The 23,003-nt window shown below is 47.2% G+C and overlaps 1 protein-coding gene across 2 annotated transcripts in view; it reads right to left on the bottom strand.

Annotated features, from left to right (window-relative positions):
• The window catches only part of SZRD1 (SUZ RNA binding domain containing 1), a 26,624-nt gene extending 3,621 nt beyond the window's left edge, over nt 1-23,003 (bottom strand). The window contains exons 1-3 of one of the 2 annotated variants that reach the window (XM_027605209.2): nt 22,921-23,003; nt 2,847-2,896; nt 833-1,087 (exon numbers count right to left, since the gene is read on the bottom strand). In XM_027605209.2, the coding sequence (XP_027461010.1) occupies nt 833-1,087; nt 2,847-2,896; nt 22,921-22,971 (356 nt within the window). In that variant the 5' untranslated portion in view covers nt 22,972-23,003. The remainder of the gene's footprint in view (nt 1-832; nt 1,088-2,846; nt 2,897-22,920) is intronic. The other variant, XM_027605217.2, reaches the window with a different exon arrangement.

Genomic DNA, 23,003 nt, shown 5'->3' with positions numbered 1-23,003 from the left:
CCTGCTTCTCTCCAAATCATGTGGCTAATGGTTGACTCATTTTAACATGGAAGACTACAAGGAAACAGACCTTTTCTAGGCTGCCAAGTGAAGGCTTAGAGGAGAATGGGAGTCTATCAAATTAATGAAGGGACAGGAAGAAGGTACATAGATTAGTTCAAGTCCCAGAATAGCAAACCCAACGAGGCCTCTCAAAGTCAGAAAGAGGCTATTTTAACAAATACTGCTTTAGCAGGAGGTGACAAATTTACATAATGCAACCTCTAGGACTGCAGAGAAAAAAAAAGTGCTGGGAACGAAAAAGGATTTAGAAAATGCACCAAACATCACAGAGAGCTATTGTAAGACCCGGAAGATAACATCTAAGCACTTCGTGGGGTACCATCCGCTGTGCCAGGCGGGGTTCTCAGAACACTACACATTTATTTGCACAACGAGTTGACAAGGGAGGTACTATCGTTATCCCATTTCCCCCACAGATGAGGCTATGAGGATACAGAGAGGTTAGGCAGCCGGAAGTGGAAGCAAATGGCAGATTTTGACTCAGAGTTTGTGTCTTTAACCTCTGTGCCACACTGCGCCCTCCCCACCCCCGTGCCCGCCTGCAGAGGCGGCAGAGCAGTAAGCCACGACCTCAAAGCTTGCAGTCCTGAGCCGAAGCAGCAGACCCTGAACTTGCCCACCAGGTCGGGCTTGGCAGCTGGAGCTGCCACGGTTCTAGAGCTGATTCTGCCCTCTTCTCACTACTCTGCCTGCAGCGAAGCTACTCCCCCTTCCACCTCGGAGCTGCCTGGCAGAGTGGTGGATGGTCAGCCCTGCTGGCTGCACTCACCTGTCGAGGATGGGTTTCTCTTGTTCCTCCTCGGGGCTGGCGCTGCCCAAGATCCGCTTCCGGGCCTCAGCGTACTCCGCCTCACGCTGCGCTAGGGACTTGACAGGAAGGGCTGGCCTGCTGGTGGAGTTGGGGCTGCTGACCACACCATTGCTGGTGGGCCTCTTGAGGATGCGGATCTGTGGAGGGGGCCCCGTGGGAAGGCTATCGTCCTGAATCACAATGGGCACTTTGGGAGGAGATTTGGATTTCCTGCTGACAAAGAGCAAATACAGCTTCACAAGTCTTACCCTTGACTCCAGAGGCCCCATCCATGTCCCTCACCCACCCCCTTCACTTCCCCTCCCTCCTCCTAATTCTTTTCATTATTCTCTGGCCTCTGACCAGACACCAAAACTCTCACTCCTCAAGAGGGGTTTCCCAAAAGAGCAACCTTGCCATAAGCTTATGTCGTCCTCAGGTCTGCTCCTCAGACCTAACCCCAGGCAAAGGGGGGCTGGAACAGCACCTCATTCTGGGACTTCTATCCCCCGGTTCACAGTCACATCAACCACTGTTTGGCCCCTGTGGCAAAACATTTCGTGCCCAGAATCCAATGACGTCAGTTAAAATCCCAACTTCCCTACACAGACCAGAGTGTAACAGGCTGGTGTAGTGGGACCCCTTAGCTGAGGGGTCAGCAAAGTGTTCACTCTAGCCATGGCCTTCCAGCACAGGTGCTCACACCAGTCAAACACTACAAAGGAGCCCACTCCACCATCCCTGCCTGGCACCAAGACGGGGTTTACCAAACCGCCTCAGCCTTCTGGTAAGTGACCTGTGCCTCCCAGAGACAAGCTACTCCAGACAACTGGATCATCTCTTCAGAAGAGTTTCTGAGCAGAGACACCTCCCTCACCATGGCTCCCTGGGACGCTGGACGCGGCGGGGCTGGGATAAAGGATAATCCTAGAAACAGTGCTTGGCAGTGCTCAGAGGAGAAGCATTGTCCAAGGCTGGTGGATGTGCACACCGGACAATGCGTCCACAAGGAGAGGTGGAAAACCACACAGGAAGGGAGAGAAACAAAAGCCACCAGGGAAAAAGGGATCCAGGCAGGAATGACGGCCCTTCAACAGCCACAAAGACCCTCCCCAGAGCAGCCCCAACTAGCTTCTCTTCAGAAGCCAACAGCCTACGGGGGCCTGTTTTCAGAGTCCCAGTTGGCAGGATGGGAAGGGGCTGGAGCAACTCAGCTGCTGCCAGGGGGACTGGAACAAGTCCCACGTGGGACAGGAATGGCGTGGCAAAGGGACTGTAACCAGACATCAGTGCAGTTGCTGAGACAAGCAGACAGACAAGGAGCCAGCAATCTGATCAGAGGCAGGGAGCCAGGAAACTAGTGGGTGGGCAGGGCACCATGGCGTCCCCTGGGGAATGATAAGCAAGTCCAGAGAGGTCCTCTCCTCCTCCTCCCTTCACTGTCCCTGTGGGAAGCCCACAGGTTACCTAAGTCCAAAGACAGACGGCTGAGGTCAACTTTCACATGCTCTGAAAACCACTTTCTCTGCTGTCTGGGTGGGGGAAAATATCCTTAAAAAGGTCTTTGAGAATTTCTGAGAATCTTCTCTTCCGGAATACCCCCATAATGCCCTCAGCCACCATGTACGTCATGGAGGGCCCAGAGAAATCATCTGTCCAACCTCTTTATGTCACAGAGAAAGAAACTGATGTCCAGAGGGGAAAACAGCTTGTCCCAAACCTCAGAGCAACTGGAACAGAGCCAGACTAAAACCCAAGTTTTCTGACTTGTCACCTCCCCACTTTCCACCAGACCACCTCACACCGGGTACCTACTAAGTTAGAAGGCAGATGCAACAGTCCAGTCTCACTCTCAAAGCCTCCAGCCACATCCTGGAGGGACACGCTCAGGAACCTGCCCTGCTAACCCTAACGGCCACCTGGAGAACACCAATGACTGCCCAGCTCTCAACTGGCAGAGTGCATGAGCCCTCAGACCAGACAGCAGCCTTACCTCTCCTTTTGTGTGATCTTCAGTTTTTTTTCCAACCGTCTGTCTATTTCCTAGAGGAAAAAAATGTATATAAAAAGTGGAAAAAAATCTCTCTTAGATAAAAACTTATGTCTTTATTTTCAGAGCTAAGGATGGTGTCCTCTGAGCAGGGACATTAGTGTGCCCTTTGAGGTAACGGATGCAGACCTCCCTTTACTAGACTTGGGTTTGGAAACCTGACTCCCTAAAGGTTCATCTCCCTCCATCCCCATGGCCACGGTGATAGTTCTAGACCTCAGCATGCAGCTGGGTTCTTTGTATAGCTTCCGACTAGTCTCCTGGCCTCCAATCTGTCCTCCACAGAGCCACTCAAATCAACTTCCTACACAAAAATCTGGTTGTGTCACTTCCCCACTGAAACCCCTTCAATTGCTTGCCAGGTTAAGTCCAAGCTCCTAAGCACGCCTCGCCCCTAGCTTCCTTTATCTTCTGTTCCTGTTTTACATGACTATGAAACTGAGATGTTACTAAGCCCCAGAACCCAGCATGCTGATCCACCCGCCCGCAATAGCCTCCCCTTTGCAAACTTCCACTGACCCTGCAAACCCCACACTGACATCAGCCTTTGCGTGGTGAAATCCTCCCTGACCCCATACACAGTTCATCTCAGACATTAAGCTCTCCCTTTTCCATTCCTTCATGAGCACAGGTTATCACCTATTTTACAGCCTCTTCTCCCCCACTGTTATGGACTTGAACTCTGTGACTGGCACCTTTACCTAACCAAAGGTCTAGAACAAAGCAGAAGCCTAACATCTGTGAAACTGGTTGGCAGTGAGCCCTCAGGCCCTCGGCACCAGGAACTCTGTGATGCTCCCATACCCTCACGCACAAGGGTCCACACACTGGACGGGGGGAAGCTATGTGCGGACAAAGACCAAACCTTCAGGCTCCTTGGCTGCCCCACTGCTTTTTCATACGAAACATCCCACTCAACTGTCCTCAGTGAGGACAAGAACATTTAGCTACTGGAGTAGGAAAAGGTGTATGAAAAATTATATTATTTCTCTGAAGAAAAGACTTGTAACAGTGGTTCTCAACGAGGACTGGCTTTCCCCCCAGGGAACATTTAGCAATGTCTGGAGACATTTTTGGATGTCCCTGCCAGAGGGGAGGTGCTAGTGGCAGCTAGTGGGTAGAGTCCAGGGACGCTATGCTGCGAAAATCCTATAATGCACAGAACAGCCCTCACAGCAAAGTATTACCTAGCCCCAAATGTTAGTAGTGCTGAAGGTGACAATCTTGACCTATAGGATATATGGGATTTTTCAAAGGAGTCTAGAACTTGCAAAATGTTAAGAATCACTGCCTTAACTGCCAGTAAAGTCTTTGAAATTTGCTGAGATCCACCTCAGGGCCAAGTGGGTAGCCAGTTTTCATGTTTCAAATGTCTTGAAAATGACTATTCTACAGTTGATGAGTACAGTTCAAGCTGGTTAACTATAATGTTCAGAACCTCTACATTCTTACTCATTTGTTAGGTTTACTGACTATGCAAAGAATCAAAGATTATTTTCTAGTAAATTACTGTTCATCATTATGAAATGATCTTCTTTGCCTTAAAATTTATTATTTAATATGAATAAAGCTGTGCCAGTTTTCTTTTGGTTAGTATTCCCCAGAATGTTTCTCTCTTTTCCTTCTCATCTTTCCCTCTTCTTATTTTTGTCTCCTGTAAACAATATGAAGCTTGACTCAGCATATGAAGCTAGATTTCAATCCAGTCTAATACCGACATTCATTCTGATTGGTGCTGAGCTGTGTTTAACATTGTTTGTCTTTATGACCTACCTGACACTCAACAACTGTTTGATGACTGACTGGCAAAGGTGCACCAAGAGTACAGGCATGACCTGGATGGTTTCTGGGAACTGACAGACGCCCAGAGAGTCTAGGCCCACAGCACTGACTGTATCAGAATTGTAATTCTTCTAAATTTTTTTAAATTAATACCGGTTGTTTGGCCTGAGTAGATCCTATGTCTCACATTAGTCTAAAGCCTGTTACCATGTAAGGGCTTTCCACAAATAACTTAGTTTTAAAGCTCCATACTGTATCATTTTGTTCCCATCTGAAAATGACACTTCTTACTCAAGTTTCTCCACCATAAATGCAAAGTTTACCATCTGTGGGATTTAGAGGCCCTCACACAGGGTCAGAACCAAATGCCTCCACGGGCCAGGCAAGTAACCCAAACTCCTTTTGCAGGGAGCACAGTGGGGAACTGAAGGGACTGCAAGGCACCAAAGGGCACTGGCCCTGCCTACAGACAGGCAGCAGAGCCTTGGCTGACATGACCAGAGCTGGTATTTTAAAATTCAAATAAAATAAAATAAAAAACAAATTCAAGATTTTTATGGGAAAGCTCTACATTTTTAAACTTCATTACATGAATTCTCACTTTCATATCACTATGATATAGCCAAATAAGGCATTTAGGCAAATGGGCTAATACATGAGTCAATTTTTTTTTTAATGGTGGTAAAATACACATTACTTTAGCTGAATGTGAGAAGTCCCATCCAGGTTTCTCTCAGGAGAGCAAACTGCTTCCTTCTTTCTGTTGGGCCTGAGGGAAGATAAGAGAATTTGCCCAGGCCCAGCAAATGGAGACTGGATAGAGAAAAGTCCTTTAAGAGGGCATTATGGACCATACCTGAGTGAAGGGGCCTCTGTCCCCAGACTAGATATACCTGACATATAAACAGCTGGCTTTAAAAATAATGCCTTACGTCAATATAATGCTTTACGGCTGTCAAATACACTTCCCCCAGACACTCATTTTCTGTTCACACCACCCCTGTCTGATAGACAAAAGAGCTTTTACCCCTTTCTGTCAGATGAAGGAATGTGGCTCAGGAAGGTTAAGAAACAAACCCAGTGTCACAAAGTAAACCACAGAGGCAGCCCAAGAACTGCGGCCTTTCGAGGCCCTCCCCGACGCCAGCACAGCTCCACAGCTGTTCAACCCCCTGGAGATGGTAAAGCCATTAGATCCTGATCTCTTCCTCATCTCCCCTGAATGTCACATCGCTCCGTGGCGCTCCAATGACTAGCGCTCCCATCAAACTCCATCACACCAGGCAGGATGGCTTATCAGAGTTGAGCAGGAATCCTTCCATCAGATTAGAGAATGGGATATAAATCCAACAGCTTTGGGAGAAAGCTGATCCTGACCATGTCCGGACGGCCAGCTGGACACCAGTGTGCCCAGAGCTGGCCCCGCTAAGAGGGAGTGCCCTGCCGGCAAATGGAGAGAGCGCTGCAGCTCCCTCTGGCGTCTGTCCAGGTATCATGAGTCAGAACATTCTCTTTTGGGACAAGGCCTTGCAATTGAGCTGCTCTCAGTCTCGTGCTCTGAAGAGCTGCACCAAGCCAAAACTTTCCTACGGGGTGCACTACAAGGAGAATGCTTGTCTCCTCCAGAGACAAGTGGAGCCCAGTGGAATTAAACAGGTCTCAGAATGCTGCATGAGGAAGCATCTAGATGTGGGCCCCAACAAGAAACCTTATCATCTAAGGGCACCTTCTCTTTTCATAAGGATGAACAGAACCCTGGTCCAAGGTCAAGACTTCTGTGTTAGAGGTCCAAACTCCACACGCAGTGAAAGAAACCCATATATAAGCTCATCACTCTATGACTTCTCGGAGCGACGAGAGGTCACCAGGACACAAGCAGGTGTTAGGGCACAAGCACATCAGAGGTGAAGTGCTAAGAAAAGTTTGATTTCCCATGACTGTTCCTGGAAAGGCTAGCTATTTTTGGTCAAGTAGCACTGAGCAGACTCCAGAAGATGATGCCCTGTGCTCTGTTAAGAGGTCCGTGGTCTCCTCTTTGGGTCAAAACCCAAGCAAAAGCTCTGTTCCTACTAACAGATACAGGTATCACTTGCCCAGTGGGGCTACATCTCTACAAAATGAGGTACACCCTTCTTGGTCCGAGAGAACAAGCAAAACCAGAAGGAAGGAGTGAAGGCAGGAGGTCATGAAGAACCACAGTGGGGAGCAAGGTAGTTCTGGACAGGGCCAGTCCCTTATGGGAGGTAAAGGAGAGGCCCCAGCCACAAGGTGAATGAAGTCAAGATGCAACGAAGCAACATCTGCAAATTCCACTCATCTGAGGAAGAAGCACAGCTTCACTGGCTGCTGATGCCCTTAACCTTGCAGTGACTGTCTTTGTGAGCTCCCACAGAAAGCTGGGGGATGGAGGCACACGAGGGAAAGAGCAGGGACGGGGCCGTCCCAGCCTATTCTGTTACACAGCCACCATCTTCCAAAGGATTAAAGGAGACAAAGAGGAAAGGGATGAATCTGCAAGGGGAGGCAAGTTAGCAGGAAGAGGTGGATGAGAAAGGAAAAAAACCAAAGTGGGAAGCGGAGAGAAGAGGCAGAAAGGCAAAGAAGAGCAGTAACTGGGCTGCTCCGGGCCTCGGTGCAAAGTACAGCTCGGCCCCATTTGTACCCTCAGGCCTGAACATTCAAGAAACAGACTATCGGTTTACCTGGGGGTGATGACACCCTGGGGGACTGATTCAAACTAGCCAAACTCACAAGAGACAGAGTGAACAAACCCAAATCCTCCTCTGCTACACTGTGGGGGTGGAGAGGGTGGCCACCCTTTCTGGTGCCTGACCTTCTGCTGCCCCCCGCCCCCCGCCGCCATAGTGCCAGAGGAGCGGACTACCCTGCTCCACCACTGCATCTCTCCTCTGATAACCAGAATCCCCGGTCACCAACACAATCAACACAATTCCTAAGATTTCAAGAAATCTTATATCAAATGGAGATTCCTGACTCCAAGTTAGGAAATAACCTCTTTTTATCAGCAGAAGTTACTATTTAAGTGACTCTTCTCAGATAATTTGCTTCTCTTTGTCAGTTTCCATTTCAGAAGATGACACTTTCTGACTTTCAAATTCAAGGAATAACGACTGGTTTTGGACTCTTTGTGACCATGTACCACAGATTTGTCTGGTCTTGTGCAGCTACCCCAAACTGGGGAGCACACATCTGCAGACAGACACTGGGTGGAATCTAAAAAGAGACAGGAACCCCACACGTACAGGGTTTCTCTCAGAACTGAAGCCTGACAGGTCCTGATGAACACAATGCCACCGTTTCAGAAAAAAGCACAGGAGATGCTGGGAAGGAGGAGAAAGCAGGCCTTCATTCCAACATTTCTGGCCCTGAACTCCCAGCACCAGCGACAGCGCCAGGCTGGGCCTGATCTCTCTATGTCTTGGGCACGACCCCAGCATCCACTCCCTCCTGTGTCCCCAGCAAGGCACCTATGTCTCCCATACCACACATCTGCATGAGATTCTGCCTGTTCTTACAAGGGCCCCAATTTCACTTAGGAGTGAAACACAAGAATTTACAGCTAGAGCCAGCAAAATCTGGTTTAAAACTATCAGATAAAAAGGTCTCTGTACTTTTGGAGGACACCACTGGCCATTTCAAATCCAGGCGTGTAATCCACAGACACTTCTCCAAACCACCCCCACCCCAACTCTTGGTTTTTTTGTTCCCAACAATTTCATTTTTTAAGCTTTTATTCATTTATTTCAGAGAGGGAGGGAGAGGGAATGAGCTGAGCGGGGGAGGGGCTGAGGGAGAAGCAGACTCCCCACTGAGCAGGGAGTTCGATGTGGGAGCTCGATCCCAGGAACCAGAGATCATGACCTGAGCGGAAGGCAGATGCTTAACTGAACCAACTGAGTCCCACACCAACTCTGTTAACTGTATGTTTTAGCCCCGCTTGCCTTGTTTCTCTCCGTCAGTGGCTTGAGAGTGACAGTGCTTACTCTACCGCCGCTGGCTAACTCCAGGGAGAGAAGCCCTCAAAGTTTTACCATGCCAGGTTTGATCAAACCCATGTTTCATTCAGGATCACCATCAGGATCAAAACATTAACTCAACTCCTGGGCAAACACTATTGGTTAAGTCAAAAACAAAACAAAAAACCCCCCTGAAAGGTGGGACGCCTGGCTGGCTCAGTCAGTGGGGCATATGGCTCTTGATCGCAGGGTAGTAGGTTCGAACCCCATTCTGGGTATACAGACTACTTAAAAATAAAATCTTTAGGGGCGCCTGGGTGGCTCAGTCCGTTAAGCGGCTGCCTTCGGCTCAGGTCATGATCCCAGGGTCCTGGGATTGAGCCCCACATGGGGCTCCCTGCTCAGCGGGGAGCCTGCTTCTCCCTCTCCCTCTGCCTGCCTCTCTGCCTACTTGTTCTATCTCTCTGTCAAATAAATAAATAAAATCTTTAAAAAAATAGGGGCACCTGGGTGGCTCAGTCCGTTAAGCATCTGCCTTCGGCTCAGGTCATGATCCTGGGGTCCTGGGATCCAGCCCCACATCGGGCTCCCTGCTCAGATGGGAGTCTGCTTTTCCCTCCCCCCCCCCACCCAGTGCTCTCTCCCTCTCTGTCAAAATAAATAAAATCTTAAAAAACAAAAACAAAACAAAGATCTATTTAAAATAAACAAAATAAAATCTTTAAAAAGGCAGCATTCAGAAGTTGAGACACAAGACCATCAAGGCCATGAATTCATTGGCTGCCTTTTTAATACAGACACATTAGTGTATTGGAAGGTTCTATTTCCCACAATACACTCTTCCATTCTGTTATTCCCTTAGCAAGGAAAAAGATTCCACTTTAAGTGGGTTACTGTGGGGGCACAGGATATAGTTTTAAAATTCCCTCCCTAAGGAAGTCCATGCTTTGCTAATGTATCTCAAAGGTGTCCTTTTGCTTCACTGTGACAAAAAGCTGGAAAGAAGCATTTGTGGAAAATCTACTATAAGGTAGGAGATGTGTCAGATGCTGGACCCCCAGAGGTCAGGCAATCATCATTGGAAGAGGAGAGCCCAGCCAGGAGGGAGAAGACAGATAAGGGAACCACAGTTGCTACATCAGCTGTACGAACAGTGTTTTTGGAAGAGAAATGGAGAGCAAGTGATCCTGCAACGAGGAGTCAGGGAAAACTGCAGAGACCTAAAGAACAAAAGTGTCAAGGAAAAGGGAGGGGTATAAAAAAATCGAGCGGAAAGATGAAAACATGAAGAGAAGGAAAGGAAAAAAGGAAAGGGACCCCAAATAAGAGATTTCCTAAATTGAAAAACTTCTGAGATTACTTGAGCTGAAGTAGGCAATGGCTTTTATTAGCTGATATGAACACTACTCAAAAAGCTGCTGCAGAAAGTCGGCTATACTTCACTGGGCCAGCAAGGTAAGAATTTGAAGAAACCAGGGGCACCAGAAAACCGTGAAGGGCTTTGGCGGAGTGTGTGTAAAGACAAAACAAATCATACTTCCCTGGAAAGGAAAACTGCTTCCTGCTTTCCTTCCCAAGTTCACTGGGGCTTTCAGGATCTCTCTGCACCTGCCCAGGAAGAGGGAATCCTTTGGGCATACTCTCCAGCTACGCCCCCCCCACCCCGTCCAGTGGCCACCACACATGGCCAGTCCCAACAGAGCTGTGCTGTAAGTGCCAAATGCACAGCAGGTTTCCCAGACTTAGTCCAAAAATAGTGTAAAATAGCTCATTAACCTATTATCAGTATTGATTACATGGTGACATGATACTATTTGGGGTATACTGCATTCCGTTTAAAATATTAAAATTAGGGGCACTTGGCTGACTCAGTGGGTAGAGCATGTGACTCTCATTCTCAGGGTCGTGAGTTTGAGCCACCCTCCCCCCACTTGTTGGGTATAGAGGTTAAGTAAATAAAACTTTTAAAAAATACTAAAATTAATCCCACCTATTTCTTTTTACTTTTTAAATGTGGCTTTGAGGAGCGCCTGGGTGGCTCAGATGGTTAAATGTGGCTTTGAGGAATTTTTAAATTACATGTGTGGCTTGCATGGTACTTCCTTGGACAACACTGCTTGAGATCTAACTTTAGAATAAGATGTATCTATCTGTTATACGTTTAATCTTTCAGCAACTAGCAACTTAATTCCTTAGAGACCCAAGGGGCATGTTGTTTACTGATGTGCAAAACCTACTCTGGTGAGTCCTGTCATTTTGGCATGACAGCAACTAGCACTTACCCAGTGCCCAACGTTTGGTCCAGGCCCAGCTCTGAGTAACACTCACCACCTTGTGTCAAACTAGCTCTGAAACTGCTGTTGTTGGGAGTCACCAAAGACCTCCACTGCTGCCAAATTCAATGGTAAATTCTACATCCTCACTTCACTCAACCTCTCCGCATCATCCAACACTGCTCAAAACTCCTTCCTTAAAGTATGTTCTTTCTTTTTTTTTTTAGGGGGTGAAGGGAGGGTCAGAGGGAGAGAGAGAATCCCAAGCAGGCTCCACAGTAAGTGTAGAGCCCGACACAAGGTTCAATCCCACAACCCTAAGATCATGACTAGGGCTGAAATCAAGAGTTGGACACTCAGCTGACTGAGCCACCCAGCTGCCCTTTTTAAATTTTTTTCTTTAATTTTTATTGTTATGTTAATCACCATACATTACATCATTAGTTTTTGATGCAGTGTTCCATGATTCATTGTTTGCGTATAACACCCAGTGCTCCACGCAGAATGTGCCCTCTTTAATACCCATCACCAGGCTGACCCATCCCCCCACCCCCCTCCCCTCTAGAACCCTCAGTTTGTTTTTCAGAGTCCATTGTCTCTCATGGTTCGTCTCCCCCTCCGATTTCCCCCCCTTCATTCTTCCCCTCCTGCTATCTTCTTCTTTTTTTTTCCTTAACATATATTGCATTATTTGTTTCAGAGGTACAGATCTGTGATTCAACAGTCTTGCACAATTCAGAGCGCTCACCATAGCACATACCCTCCCCAATGTCTATCACCCAGCCACCCCATCCCTCCCACCCCACCCACGCTCTAGCAACCCTCAGTTTGTTTCCTGAGATTAAGAATTCCTCATATCGGCGAGGTCATATGATACATGTCTTTTTCTGATTGACTTATTTCACTCAGCATAACACCCTCCCAGTTCCATCCACATCGTTGCACATGGCAAGATCTCATTCCTTTTGATGGCTGCATAGTATTCCAGTGTGTGTGTGTGTGTGTGTGTGTGTGTGTGTGTGTGTGTGTGTGTGTGTGTGTGTGTGTGTGTACACACCACATCTTCTTTATCCATTCATCTGTCGATGGACATTCTTGGCTCTTTCCACAGTTTGGCTATTGTGGACACTGCTGCTATAAACATCGGGTGCACGTACCCTTGGATCCCTACATTTGTATCTTTGGGGTAAATACCCAGTAGTGCAACTGCTGGATCGTATGGTAGCTCTATTTTCAACTTTTTGAGGAACCTCCATACTTCCAGAGTGGTTGCACCACCAGCTGCCCCTCTTAAAGCATCTTCTATACCAGCCTCCCAGATCCCACCTCCCACAGTCTCCTCCTACCTCCCTGGTAGCTCCTCTCACACCCCGTATTTGATTTCTTTTGCAACAGGATAGGCTCCTCTTCCTATCCAGACCTCCCGAGGTTGGAGAGTTTGCCCCTCTCCTCTTCTATAGCTCTGCTGGCCTATTCAGTGATCTCATCTAGTTCCACATTTTCTTTTTTTTTAAAGATTTTTTTATTTGAGAGAGGGAGTGAGCATGAGCGGGGGGAGAAGCAGAGGCAGAGGGAGAAGCAGACTCCCCGCTAAGCAGGGAGCCCAACGTGGGACTCGATCCGGGGACTCTGGAATCATGACCCAAGTTGAAGGCAGATGCTTAACCGGGTGAGCCCCCCAGACGCCCCTCCACAGCTTTATAGACATCAATATACAACTGCTGACTCGATATGCCCACCCTAATTTCACAAGGGACCTAACCTTACCAGGTCCAAAACCAAACTCTTGATTTCATTCACTCACCCAAGTCTGCTTCTCCCACATTCCCTCCACTTAGCCCATCTCAGAAATTCCAGTCTTCTCACAGCTCAGGCCAAATACTCTGGAGTTAACTCTGATGCCTCTTTCATACCCCACATCAGAACTTGTTGATGCTACTTCCAAAACATGTCCTGAATTTTCTCAACACTTCTGCTGCTATGACCTCCCTGGTCCAAATTACCACAGTCCTTGAATGGACAGCTGAAATAGCATTCTCATCAGTCTGTTTCTACTCTTTCCCCTACAGTTTATTTTACACACAGCAGCCAGAATGATCCTTTTAAAAACCAAGTCAGTCTCTGCTCAACACCCTCATATTGCTTCCTATTTCAAGGTAATACCCACCATGGCCTAGTAGTCTCTACAGGATCTGGCTCCTTGCTACCTCTGACTTCTTCTCCTACCACTCTGCACTATTAGCCCCCACTGTTCCTCATATAAAACAAGCATGCTCCAGCCTCAGGACATTTGCACTTGCTGTTCCCTCTGCCCGAAATGCACTTCCACCAGTGTCTGCACACTTGCTTTCTTATTTCCTTCGGTCTCTCTGCCTATCTTTATGGAGAGGCTTTCTCTGACCTTCCCCCCCCCACAACAAAACGGCACTTCTGCCAGTCACTTTTTATGCTCCTTATCTGTTTTATTTTTCTTCATTGTGTATGTGTATAAAATATTATTGTTTTACTGTCCATCTTTCTCCACTAGAAAGCAAGCTTTATGAGAAGAAACTTCATTCACTACAGTTGTCCATAGTGCCTAAAATAGTATCCAACATATGAATTAATGAACCATCCTATGAAACAGGATTTTAGAAACATAATTTTTAAAAAAGATTTTATTTATTGGGGCACCTGGGTGGCTCAGTCATTGGGCGTCTGCCTCCAGCTCAGGTTGTGATCCCATAGTCCTGGGATTGAGCCCTCCATCAGGCTCCCTGCTCTGCGGGAAGCCTGCTTCTCCCTCTCCCACTCCCCCTGCTTGTGTTCCCTCTCTGTGTCTCTGTCAAATAAATAAATAAAATCTTGAAAAAAAATTTTTATTTATTTACTTGAGAGACAGCGTGCACAAGCAGGGGGAGAGGAACAGGCAGAGGGAGAAGCAGGCTCCCCGCTGAGCAGGGAGCCTGACATGGGGCTCGATCCCAGGACCCCAGAATCATGACCCGAGCCGAAGGCAGACACTTAACTGACTAAGCCACCCAGGTGCCCCTGAAACAGGATTTTAGAGATATATTCCCATTTCACAAATGATTTAGAAACTGATTCCAAGAGGTTATTTAACTCAGCCATGGTTCCATTGCTAGTATGGAGTGGAGCCAGAATTTGAAATGGGTCTATTTGGGTCCAAAGGCAGCAACACCATCCATATTCTAAGGCTCTAAGGGGGCTCCTGGATGTCACAGCTGGTTGGGCATCCAACTCTGTTTTGGCTCAGGGTCGTGAGATCAAGCCCCGAGTCAGGCTCTATGCTCAGCATGGAATCTGCTCGGGACTCTCTCCCTCCCTCTCCCTCTGCCCCTCCCCACCACTCGTTCTCATCTCTCTCTCTCAAATAAATAACTATTTAAAAAACAGAAACAAACAAACAAACAAAAAAAAAAAATAAGAGCTAAGGCCGCTGTAGGCCTTTCTCAGCAGTGGTGGCCGCAGCAGCATTCTGCAAGCACCTGCCGCAGGTTCATGTGAGGAAGGCACTGTGCCCTCCCTTCACCGCCTCTCATACTCAGCACAATCCAAGGGATGTACAGCAGCCTTGCTACACACTCAGAGGTTAAATGACTTGCCTAAGGCCACTCATCTAGTAAGTGACAAAACTGAACCCTAAATCTCAAGAGGAGGAAGCAAAAGGGTTCAGGAGCTGGCTAGTGGGTGGCCACAGGAACTACCAAGCAGGATAAAGGCTGACAGAGAACACCAACCTGCCTCCCCTACACCTCAGGCCAGGTTAGTGCAAGCTCAGGGTTCCTACGGAAGGACTACAGCAGTGGCAGATCACAACAAAGTCCAGATATTAAATCTGTGAAAAAGTACCCAAAAAGAAGTAATTCTTCAACAGAGAACAAGCCTTACAATTGAGATGTATCTCAAGCTGGATACATCTCAGAAACTATGAGTTGCCATGTTGAGACACTGTTTCCTTCTGCTTCCAGTACCTCTTCAAAGGGCTCCATGGGGGGGCGGGGCGGAATCCATGCAACCCTTTCCTTTAAAGGTGCAGAACAGGCAGCAGTAGGAATAATGGTGGTGAGCCCTATCCTTGGAATAAAATAGCGGGTAGAATCTAACGGGGCTCCCCTTTCTCCAAGTTTATTACTGTTTTTCCCTTCCAACTTGTACAGAAAAGAGTGTGTTAGTCCTCAGGCGCAGCAATAAAAGAGACCCCTCAGCCAGTCTCAGGAATTTCCCACTCTTCCCAGACAGAGGCTGTACTGGAGTGGCTGGGGAGCTGGAGAACAACGTCCTCCCGTTCACAGCAATGGCACTCTGTGCCCTGACATCTGCCTTTGCAGGACACTTTACTAAGTGCTTCACTCAGCTCTTACCATCAGGCAAAGCAAGATTTTATTAACCTAAGTTTACAAAAGAAGAAAATGAAGCTGAGAGAAAGATAGGCAGTGATTTGCCCAAAAACCAGACCTGGCACCTAAACCTTTAGCCTAGCCTTCTGACTTTTGTTATTATTGCCATGGACGGAGGAAGTGGGTCACTAACTGACAGAAGTGACTACTCTTTCTTCCTTTTATTAAAGAAGACAGAAAGGCTCCTCTCCCAAAGGAAATATGCATTTGGACTCTGGGGAATGGCACAAAATCATTCTTACCTCCCCTCTACACCACCACAAGGGTTTATCCAAACACCCAAGGGCAGTGTCATCAAAGGCTAGTTAGAATCATGGTACTAAGCAAGGGCAGCAAACACAATGCCTCCAGGGCCAAGCCAATAAAGCCAGCAGGACAGAACACAAGAGGTTACATAATACATAAAGTGCGGACTCCAGAGGAAAGGAGAGGAGATCAACCAAGACCCAGGTAAAGGCATTCAAACTCAATATATAAAAAACAATGTGCATCCCAAAGAGTATATAGGCTGAATACCCAAGAGCTGCCAGTTTGCAACTACGGATACAGAGATCCTTAAGACAGCGGGCAGAGTTGTTAAATCTTCTCAAGAGATCTGAGCAAAACTTATTTATATTATCTCTTTTCACCTGCCCAGATGTTAAAAAGTTATTTCCCACTTATGATCGAGATTTCAACCAGCATGTCACTTGCCATCAGTGTTCACTGTTTTTAGTGTTACAACTAACAGCAGCATCACCCTCTCGGCTCTCAAGAACCAAATTCGAGATTCTCGGACAGGAAATTTAGTACCTCACCATCAGGTTACAGAGGCAGAAGGTCAATCCCCGGTGAGACAAGTAACTACCTCAAAGGAACCAGCAACTAAATATCCTAAGGCACTGAACTGGTTAATTATCTGCTGAAAAGCAAAGGTAAACAGTCCAGAATGCTCCCTGAGAGTGTGGGCTCAGGATGCCAATAGCTGAGCTGAGATGGACCAAGTGATTTCCCCTCCTGGACACTAGGAATAAAAACACCTCCACATCAGTAGGTCACAGAGACTGACTGGGAAGATGAATGTACAAATGTACTCCACCCAGCCTGTAGTGAGAACTTAAGATGCTAACAAGCCCTTCCAAAAGGGGACTGTGGGATTTGGGAGTTTGCAGGCTTATGGTCAGAGTCCATTCACGAGCGAGTCATGCAGCCAGGTAGCAAAAACAGAACTGACAGCTGGAGGGTCACAAATGCCTGTACAAGCCAAGAAGGCCAGAGCATGAGGGCTGGGAATTTGGCTCTCATGGTCTAGGAAGAGTGGTGACAATCCTGACCTCTCCAGATTCGAGTCATAACTATCCTGTACAATCACATCTAAGGATCACAACCCTAAGGAATGCAATTTCAATGTACATATTATTCCTTTTAGAAAAGAATGACTGTTATTTCCTGTGTTCATTTTATAAGGGCAAGAGTTTTGGGTGTGGGGAGGGGATGACTTACTGGGAGGGACTTTTTTTTTGGGGGGGAGGGACATTTTTTTTTAAAGATTTTTTATTTATTTATTTGAGAGAGAGAATGAGAGAGAGAGAGAGCATGAGAGGGGGGAAGGTCAGAGGGAGAAGCAGACTCCCCACTGAGCAGGAAGCTCAATGTGGGTGGGACTCGGTCCCAGGACTCCAGGATCATGACCTGAGCCGAAGGCAGTCGCCCAACCAACTGAGCCACCCAGACGCCCTGGGAGGGACATTTTGAAATGTCTTACCCCCAGGGATAAGATTCTTTATCTACATAAGGACTGAGGTCAGGATTTGTTGCTAATTTCTTTTTTAAGATTATTTATTTATATATTTGAGAGAGACAGAATGAGAGATAGAGAGCACGAGAGGGAAGAGGGCCAGAGAAGCAGACTCCCTGCTGAGCAGGGAGCCCGATGCGGCACTCGATCCCGGGACTCCAGCATCACGACCTGAGCCCAAGGCAGTCGCTTAACCAACTGAGCCACCCAGGCGCCCCTTGTTGCTAATTTCTGAGGTGGTGGGTCTTAACCTCTATCTTCCCAACAAACATCCTGCAGAGAGCTGAATGTTAAAGAGAAGGATGCTTGGTAGAGGGTAGCAGTTAAAAACACTTCAGCAAGAGAAATCTCTATGGTTACTACCTAAAAAAAATGCATTCTGTATTCTGGCCACAGCTATAAGTAGCTAAACTCAGTCTTCTCCTAGGAAACCAACAAGTCAGTAACTGTCCCAACAGAAAAAAAATTTCTACTCCTGTGGGGCAAGTGTGCAGGAAAGAACACACCATACCTTGTGAAGGCTTCTACCTGGTACAGCCAGAAAGGGATATTACTGTGGGGAAGCCACCGCAGTATAAAGGTGAAAACTGGAAAGAAAGGGCTGGCCCCAGTAATACGTTTAAGTCATCAGATCGAGACAGCAGTGCCTTTTCTCTTTGTAGGAATTTACTGAAAGCTTCAGAGAGATACACTGAGTTCTCTCCTGCTGTATAAGGAAAAGCAAGAAGGCCTGTGACTGCGTGAATTTCCAGGCCACAGCAACCATGGCAGCTCTCTCAAACACCCAGAGCATGCTGGTAACAGGCCCCCCATGCAGCTTCAATGAAAAGAGCTGAGAAGTTATAGTGAAAAGCTCATTATCGTACCTTCTTTGAAACCATAGTAAAATAGATCTTTTTCCAGAGTCGCAGGGACAGACTGTTCACAGCATGATCATGTCTAAACTGGCCAACTGCTTTATAGAAAGTCCGCACTGAGCACATCACAGTCCTTAGGACCCAATCTTCCCAGAAAGACCGGAATAGCTTAGAAATGGCTCCTTTAGGCATAGTACACCGGGATTTGTGCTTTCTCATACCACGAGTTTTAAATGCCTTCTTTACTATAGGGATAGACAAAGAAATCAGTACCAGGTAGCTCCAAAATAACTGTTATTTGCCCACTACCTACAGCCACTGTAAATATTCCATAATGACAGCAGTTACAGGAAATGCTGAAGACATCAAAGTGAGGTAGAAGCCATGCTTTGGGGAGAATGGCCTCTTCTCTAAAGAATAAGAAGTTAATCAAAGTTCTTACCTCTTAAATTAAACTCTATGTCACCACTCTGCTTAAAACAAAACAAAACAAAAGGCTTCAAAGCTTCAGGACAAAGTGCAAGCTCCCCAGGACCAAGTACAACGAGGCCCTTCCAGATCTGGCCCCTGCATACCTTTCTGGCCTCATCTGTTTCCATGCAGTCCTGCCAACTCCCTACCCTACAGCCAGAAGGAGTATTTGAGTATTTGTAGCTCTCCCAATGCAGCACATTCTTCTCTTGCTGCCTATATGCACACTGGCCCTGCACTCTACCCACCTCTTCCAGACTTAAAACAACTTAATTCTAGTGGTCCTTTGAATCATCACCTTCTCTACAGGACTGTCTCTGATCCCAGCCATGGTACCCCATCTATGCCTCTTCCAAAGAAAGCGCTGCCTTACCCATTTGACTCCTCCATCCAGTGCCTGGTACGCAGTAAGTTTTCAGTGTTTACTGACACCTTCCTACAGTAGACTTGTATGCCACCCAGCATCACTGATGGGGTCATGTTTAGAGGCTCAAAGAGGGTAAAAAGTAAACATAAATTTGAATTCTAGTCCAGAAGACCAGTCATCCTTTAACTTAAGATATATTTTCTTTCAATTAGCTATATGACTTGCCCTTGCCAAAAACAAAATGCAACTTTTGAGATGCAAAAAAATCCCAGAGAGGTTGCCAATGCATTATAATAAGTCCAATTCCATTTGTGTACCATTTATCTTCCCTTAGGTTCGGATTAGCCCATTACCTACAAGATGGACTAGGTCATGTCTTTTTTTTTTTTTTGTCTAAACAAGTGAATAGGGCGCCTGGGTGGCTCAGTTGGTTGGGCGACTGCCTTCGGCTCAGGTCATGATCCCGGAGTCCCGGGATCGAGTCCCACATCGGGCTCCCGGCTCGGCGGGGAGCCTGCTTCTCCCTCTGACCTTCTCCCCTCTCATGCTGTTTCTCTCTCTCTCTCAAATAAATAAATAAAATCTTTAAAAAAAAAATAAAAAATAAACAAGTGAATATATAAGACTTCAAACTATCAGAAACTGAGCAAACTGCTGATCTGATTTTTCTTTCCTGGAGCACAAAGATGTCTTCCAATTACAAAATGCTCTATTTGTCCCCTGAAATGTGCTTAAGACAAAGGACAGAATTTAGAGTTTGAATCAACATTAACTCAATTTATATTTTCATTTCTCCCAAAGGCAGTGTATTTTTTTTTAGATTTTATTTATTTATTTGAGAGAGAGAGAGTGAGAGAGCATGAGAGGGGAGAGGGTCAGAGGGAGAAGCAGACTCCCCACTGAGCTGGGAGCCCGATGTGGGACTCGATCCTGGGACTCCAGGATCACGACCTGAGCTGAAGGCAGTCGCTTAACCAACTGAGCCACCCAGGCGCCCAAGGCAGTGTATTTTTAAAGAAGCATTTCCTTAGCGGAATATAAGCTATATTCCTTGAATTGTCCTTTGACTGGGGATGTAACTCCTTGGGAGGAAACAGGCAAAGGAAAAATTCTATATTAGGTCAATGTTCGCCATACTAAAAGCAAAAAGCAGCCTATTTAAAGAACATCTGGACTGTTTCTCAAAGCCTTCCTAGAATGACACAATAGCACTCAATATTGAGTATTTTGAAGATATGCAAGAAAAAATGACCTCAGATGTACTGACACATAAGACATTCCAGCATGATGTCAAAATTTTTTGTAGTGATGAGGGCAGGGATCACCAAAAGCCTCTACTTTCAAGGATCAGAACTACCTCCAGATTATATAAAGTTAGAGTGTTCACTTTAGAAATTAGCCAACCCCCATTTGCTAGTCTTCTCACCATCCAGGTTGCTTCTTTGGACGGTGGGTACTTAACACTCATTACTATGTATCAGTTGGAAGACAGGATAAACAGAAGCTAAAACTTACAGATGCAACTGCAGACTTTCAGATGCTACATCTGAAAGACATGTACAGTGCATTGGTTTCCCAGTGATGTGGACATAGTGCTTCATCCCCTCCCTGGCTCCCCTCCCACAAAAGTGCACATCTACAAAACCCTTTGTGAAATTCAAAAAGGGAATCAAATTCAAAAGAGTTTTCAAATATAAGCAGAAAGCAAACATATTAAAAAAGAAAAGTAATGCCCAACTCCCACGTCTTCCCCAGGTCCCAGGTAAAGAGACAGCAAAATGCTACAGATTGAATTCTGCTTTGGAGTCAGACAGGCTTGGTGTCAAATCCCAGCTCCCTACTTACTATCTGTGTGACCTTGAGCAAGACAGGTTACTCCCTAAACCTCAGTTTCCTTGTTTATAAAAGGACAATAACTCTACAGGTTATTTCAATGGTTCAATTAAAAGATATAGAAGAAACGTACATTTTGGCAGTTACCACTCATTACGTTGACAAGGCAAGGTTTGGGTTCCATCTTTGTACCTGGCAGTTTTAAAGGGTTTTACTGAAGTACAGTAGAAAGAACACTGAAAGCATCAGAAAGATCTAAGTTAAATCTTATATCCCTGGGGTTCATTCAGCTGTAAAATTTGAGATTGGGCTAGCTGATCCCTAAGTGAATTTCACATTCTGAAAAACAAAAGTAATCCCCAGTTTCTGAATCCTGCATTCATTCTTTTCAGTTTCTTCTTCTTTAACATGAAATACTCATGTCCAGGGGCGCCTGGGTGGCTCAGATGGTTAAGCATCTGCCTTCAGCTCAGGTCATGATCCCAGGGTCCTGGGATCGAGCCCCACATCGGGCTCCTGGCTCGGTGGGGAGACTGCTTCTCCCTCTCCCTCTGCCTCTCTCCCTGCTCATGCATTCTCTTCTCTTTCTCTGTATCTCTGTGTCTCAAATGAACAAATAAAATCCTTTAAAAAAAAAAGAAAAAAAAAAGAAATACTCATGTCCCTTGTAAACAGGTGAGAAAAATCAAAGAAAGGCCAAGATGCTCAAGCAACTTATCATTTGAGTCACTCAAATTGCAGGCCAGGCTTCTTTTGCAGGAGGGTGTACCTGAAGGGTGTCTGAATGATGCACTCATATTAGTGGTAGGCAATAAAATGCCTGTACCCGGAAATTTTGCATTCTCTGGCACAAAGTCACTGCTAAGCACACTGCCTACCCTGCACAGAGAGACACTAAAAAATGTTTGTTGAATAAATACCCAGATGACACCTGTTGCTCCATACAAAATCTTTCACTTGGTCTCCTTACTCAAGTCAAAATCCAAGAAAGATGGTCAGCACATAAGAACTGTACCAAACACCTTCTGAACGAATTACTTCTTCAAAACTTTAATTATGCTAAGTGGAAAAACATAAACACCATGAAAGAAATGCTGAACCACCGGAAAAAACTTCGAAGCGAAGCCAAGTTTCAACATTCCCGCAGAGATACACCCACTGCTGCGAGGGTCAATTTCTTGGCCTCTTCCAGCTCTAACGAGCACCCTCAAAGGCGCTTGGGGGTGGGGAGGAGGAACCCAGCTCCTGTTCTACCCTGGCACACTCGGCTCTCCACGCCCCACTCCCAACACATAAACCTTGAAGGTGGCTGTCACTCGAGCCAGCACTGAACAGACACGAACACGGGGAAGCCTAAAGGCCATCTCCCCATCTTCACGAGGGTCGCCACAGAACCACAAACTCTGATAAGATCCAAATTAATCACAAACCTAATAAACTTGGTTCCGGCTGTTCCAGCTTGGGATAAGCTATTTTTTCCTACAGCTTCTGGAAGTCAAATAAAAACCCCAAAAGCAAAATCGAACGGTCCATTTCCACCCCCTCCTCTCCCAGGAATGTGGCTACTTTACAAATCGCAAGCACTCTCCGAGACCTTCGCCCGGGGCTCAGATCGTTGGGTGGTTCCCCGGGGAGAGGGGCTGCCCGCCGGGCTTTCGGTTGTTCCGGCGGGGTCCCCGGGAGACCAGCCTGCAATGGGCTCTCAGAGTAAAACTGAAAGAGAAAAAAACCCCAGACTCGCCCACAGTGGCGGAAGGCGCAAAGCAATAGGGGATTTTAGCGCAGAGTGGAGGGGCCCAGAGACGACTCAATTTCCCCTCCGGCCCTCCGCAGCTCTTCTCCGGAGCCGGGCACGCCGCCCCGGTCCGCGCACCCCCCCCCACACATGGTATGTCGCTCCTCATCAGAGCACATGAACTTTAAAATGGTGCCTCGGGCGGGGGGGGCGGCGACAGAAGAGGAAGGGTCAGAGAGTCCCGGGACGAGCGAGCAGGCGCGGGGGCCAGGGAAAGAGGCCCTGGGTGGCGGGTGGGGCGCCCTGGGTGACGCGCACGTCGGGGGTACAGAGGAAAGCGCACCAGGCAGAGGTGGAGGGAGAAATGGAACGCGGCCCCTTTAAGAGGCCTTCACGGCGCTCAGGGACCGGGGGCCTCTCCTCCACCCCCGGCCCGGCGTGTGGGGCCCTTCCTTGGGGAGAACCATCCCCAGGCCCGCTCCCCGGAGGCTTCCCTCACGCCAGGTCCCGCCCGGCCCTGCCCCGCGGCGGCGGCTCCTCCTTACCCCGCTGTCTGCCGCCTCCTCCCAGCTTTCAGCGACCTCCTCATCTTCCATCTTACTCGCCGCTTTCCCTCCTCCCCCACCCC

Source organism: Zalophus californianus, chromosome 4 (genome assembly GCF_009762305.2).
Source record: "Zalophus californianus isolate mZalCal1 chromosome 4, mZalCal1.pri.v2, whole genome shotgun sequence".
NCBI classification, from domain to species: Eukaryota; Metazoa; Chordata; class Mammalia; order Carnivora; family Otariidae; genus Zalophus; species Zalophus californianus.
The sequence above is the reverse complement of the archived record's forward strand: the minus strand, read 5'-3'. Positions and strand labels throughout refer to the sequence as shown.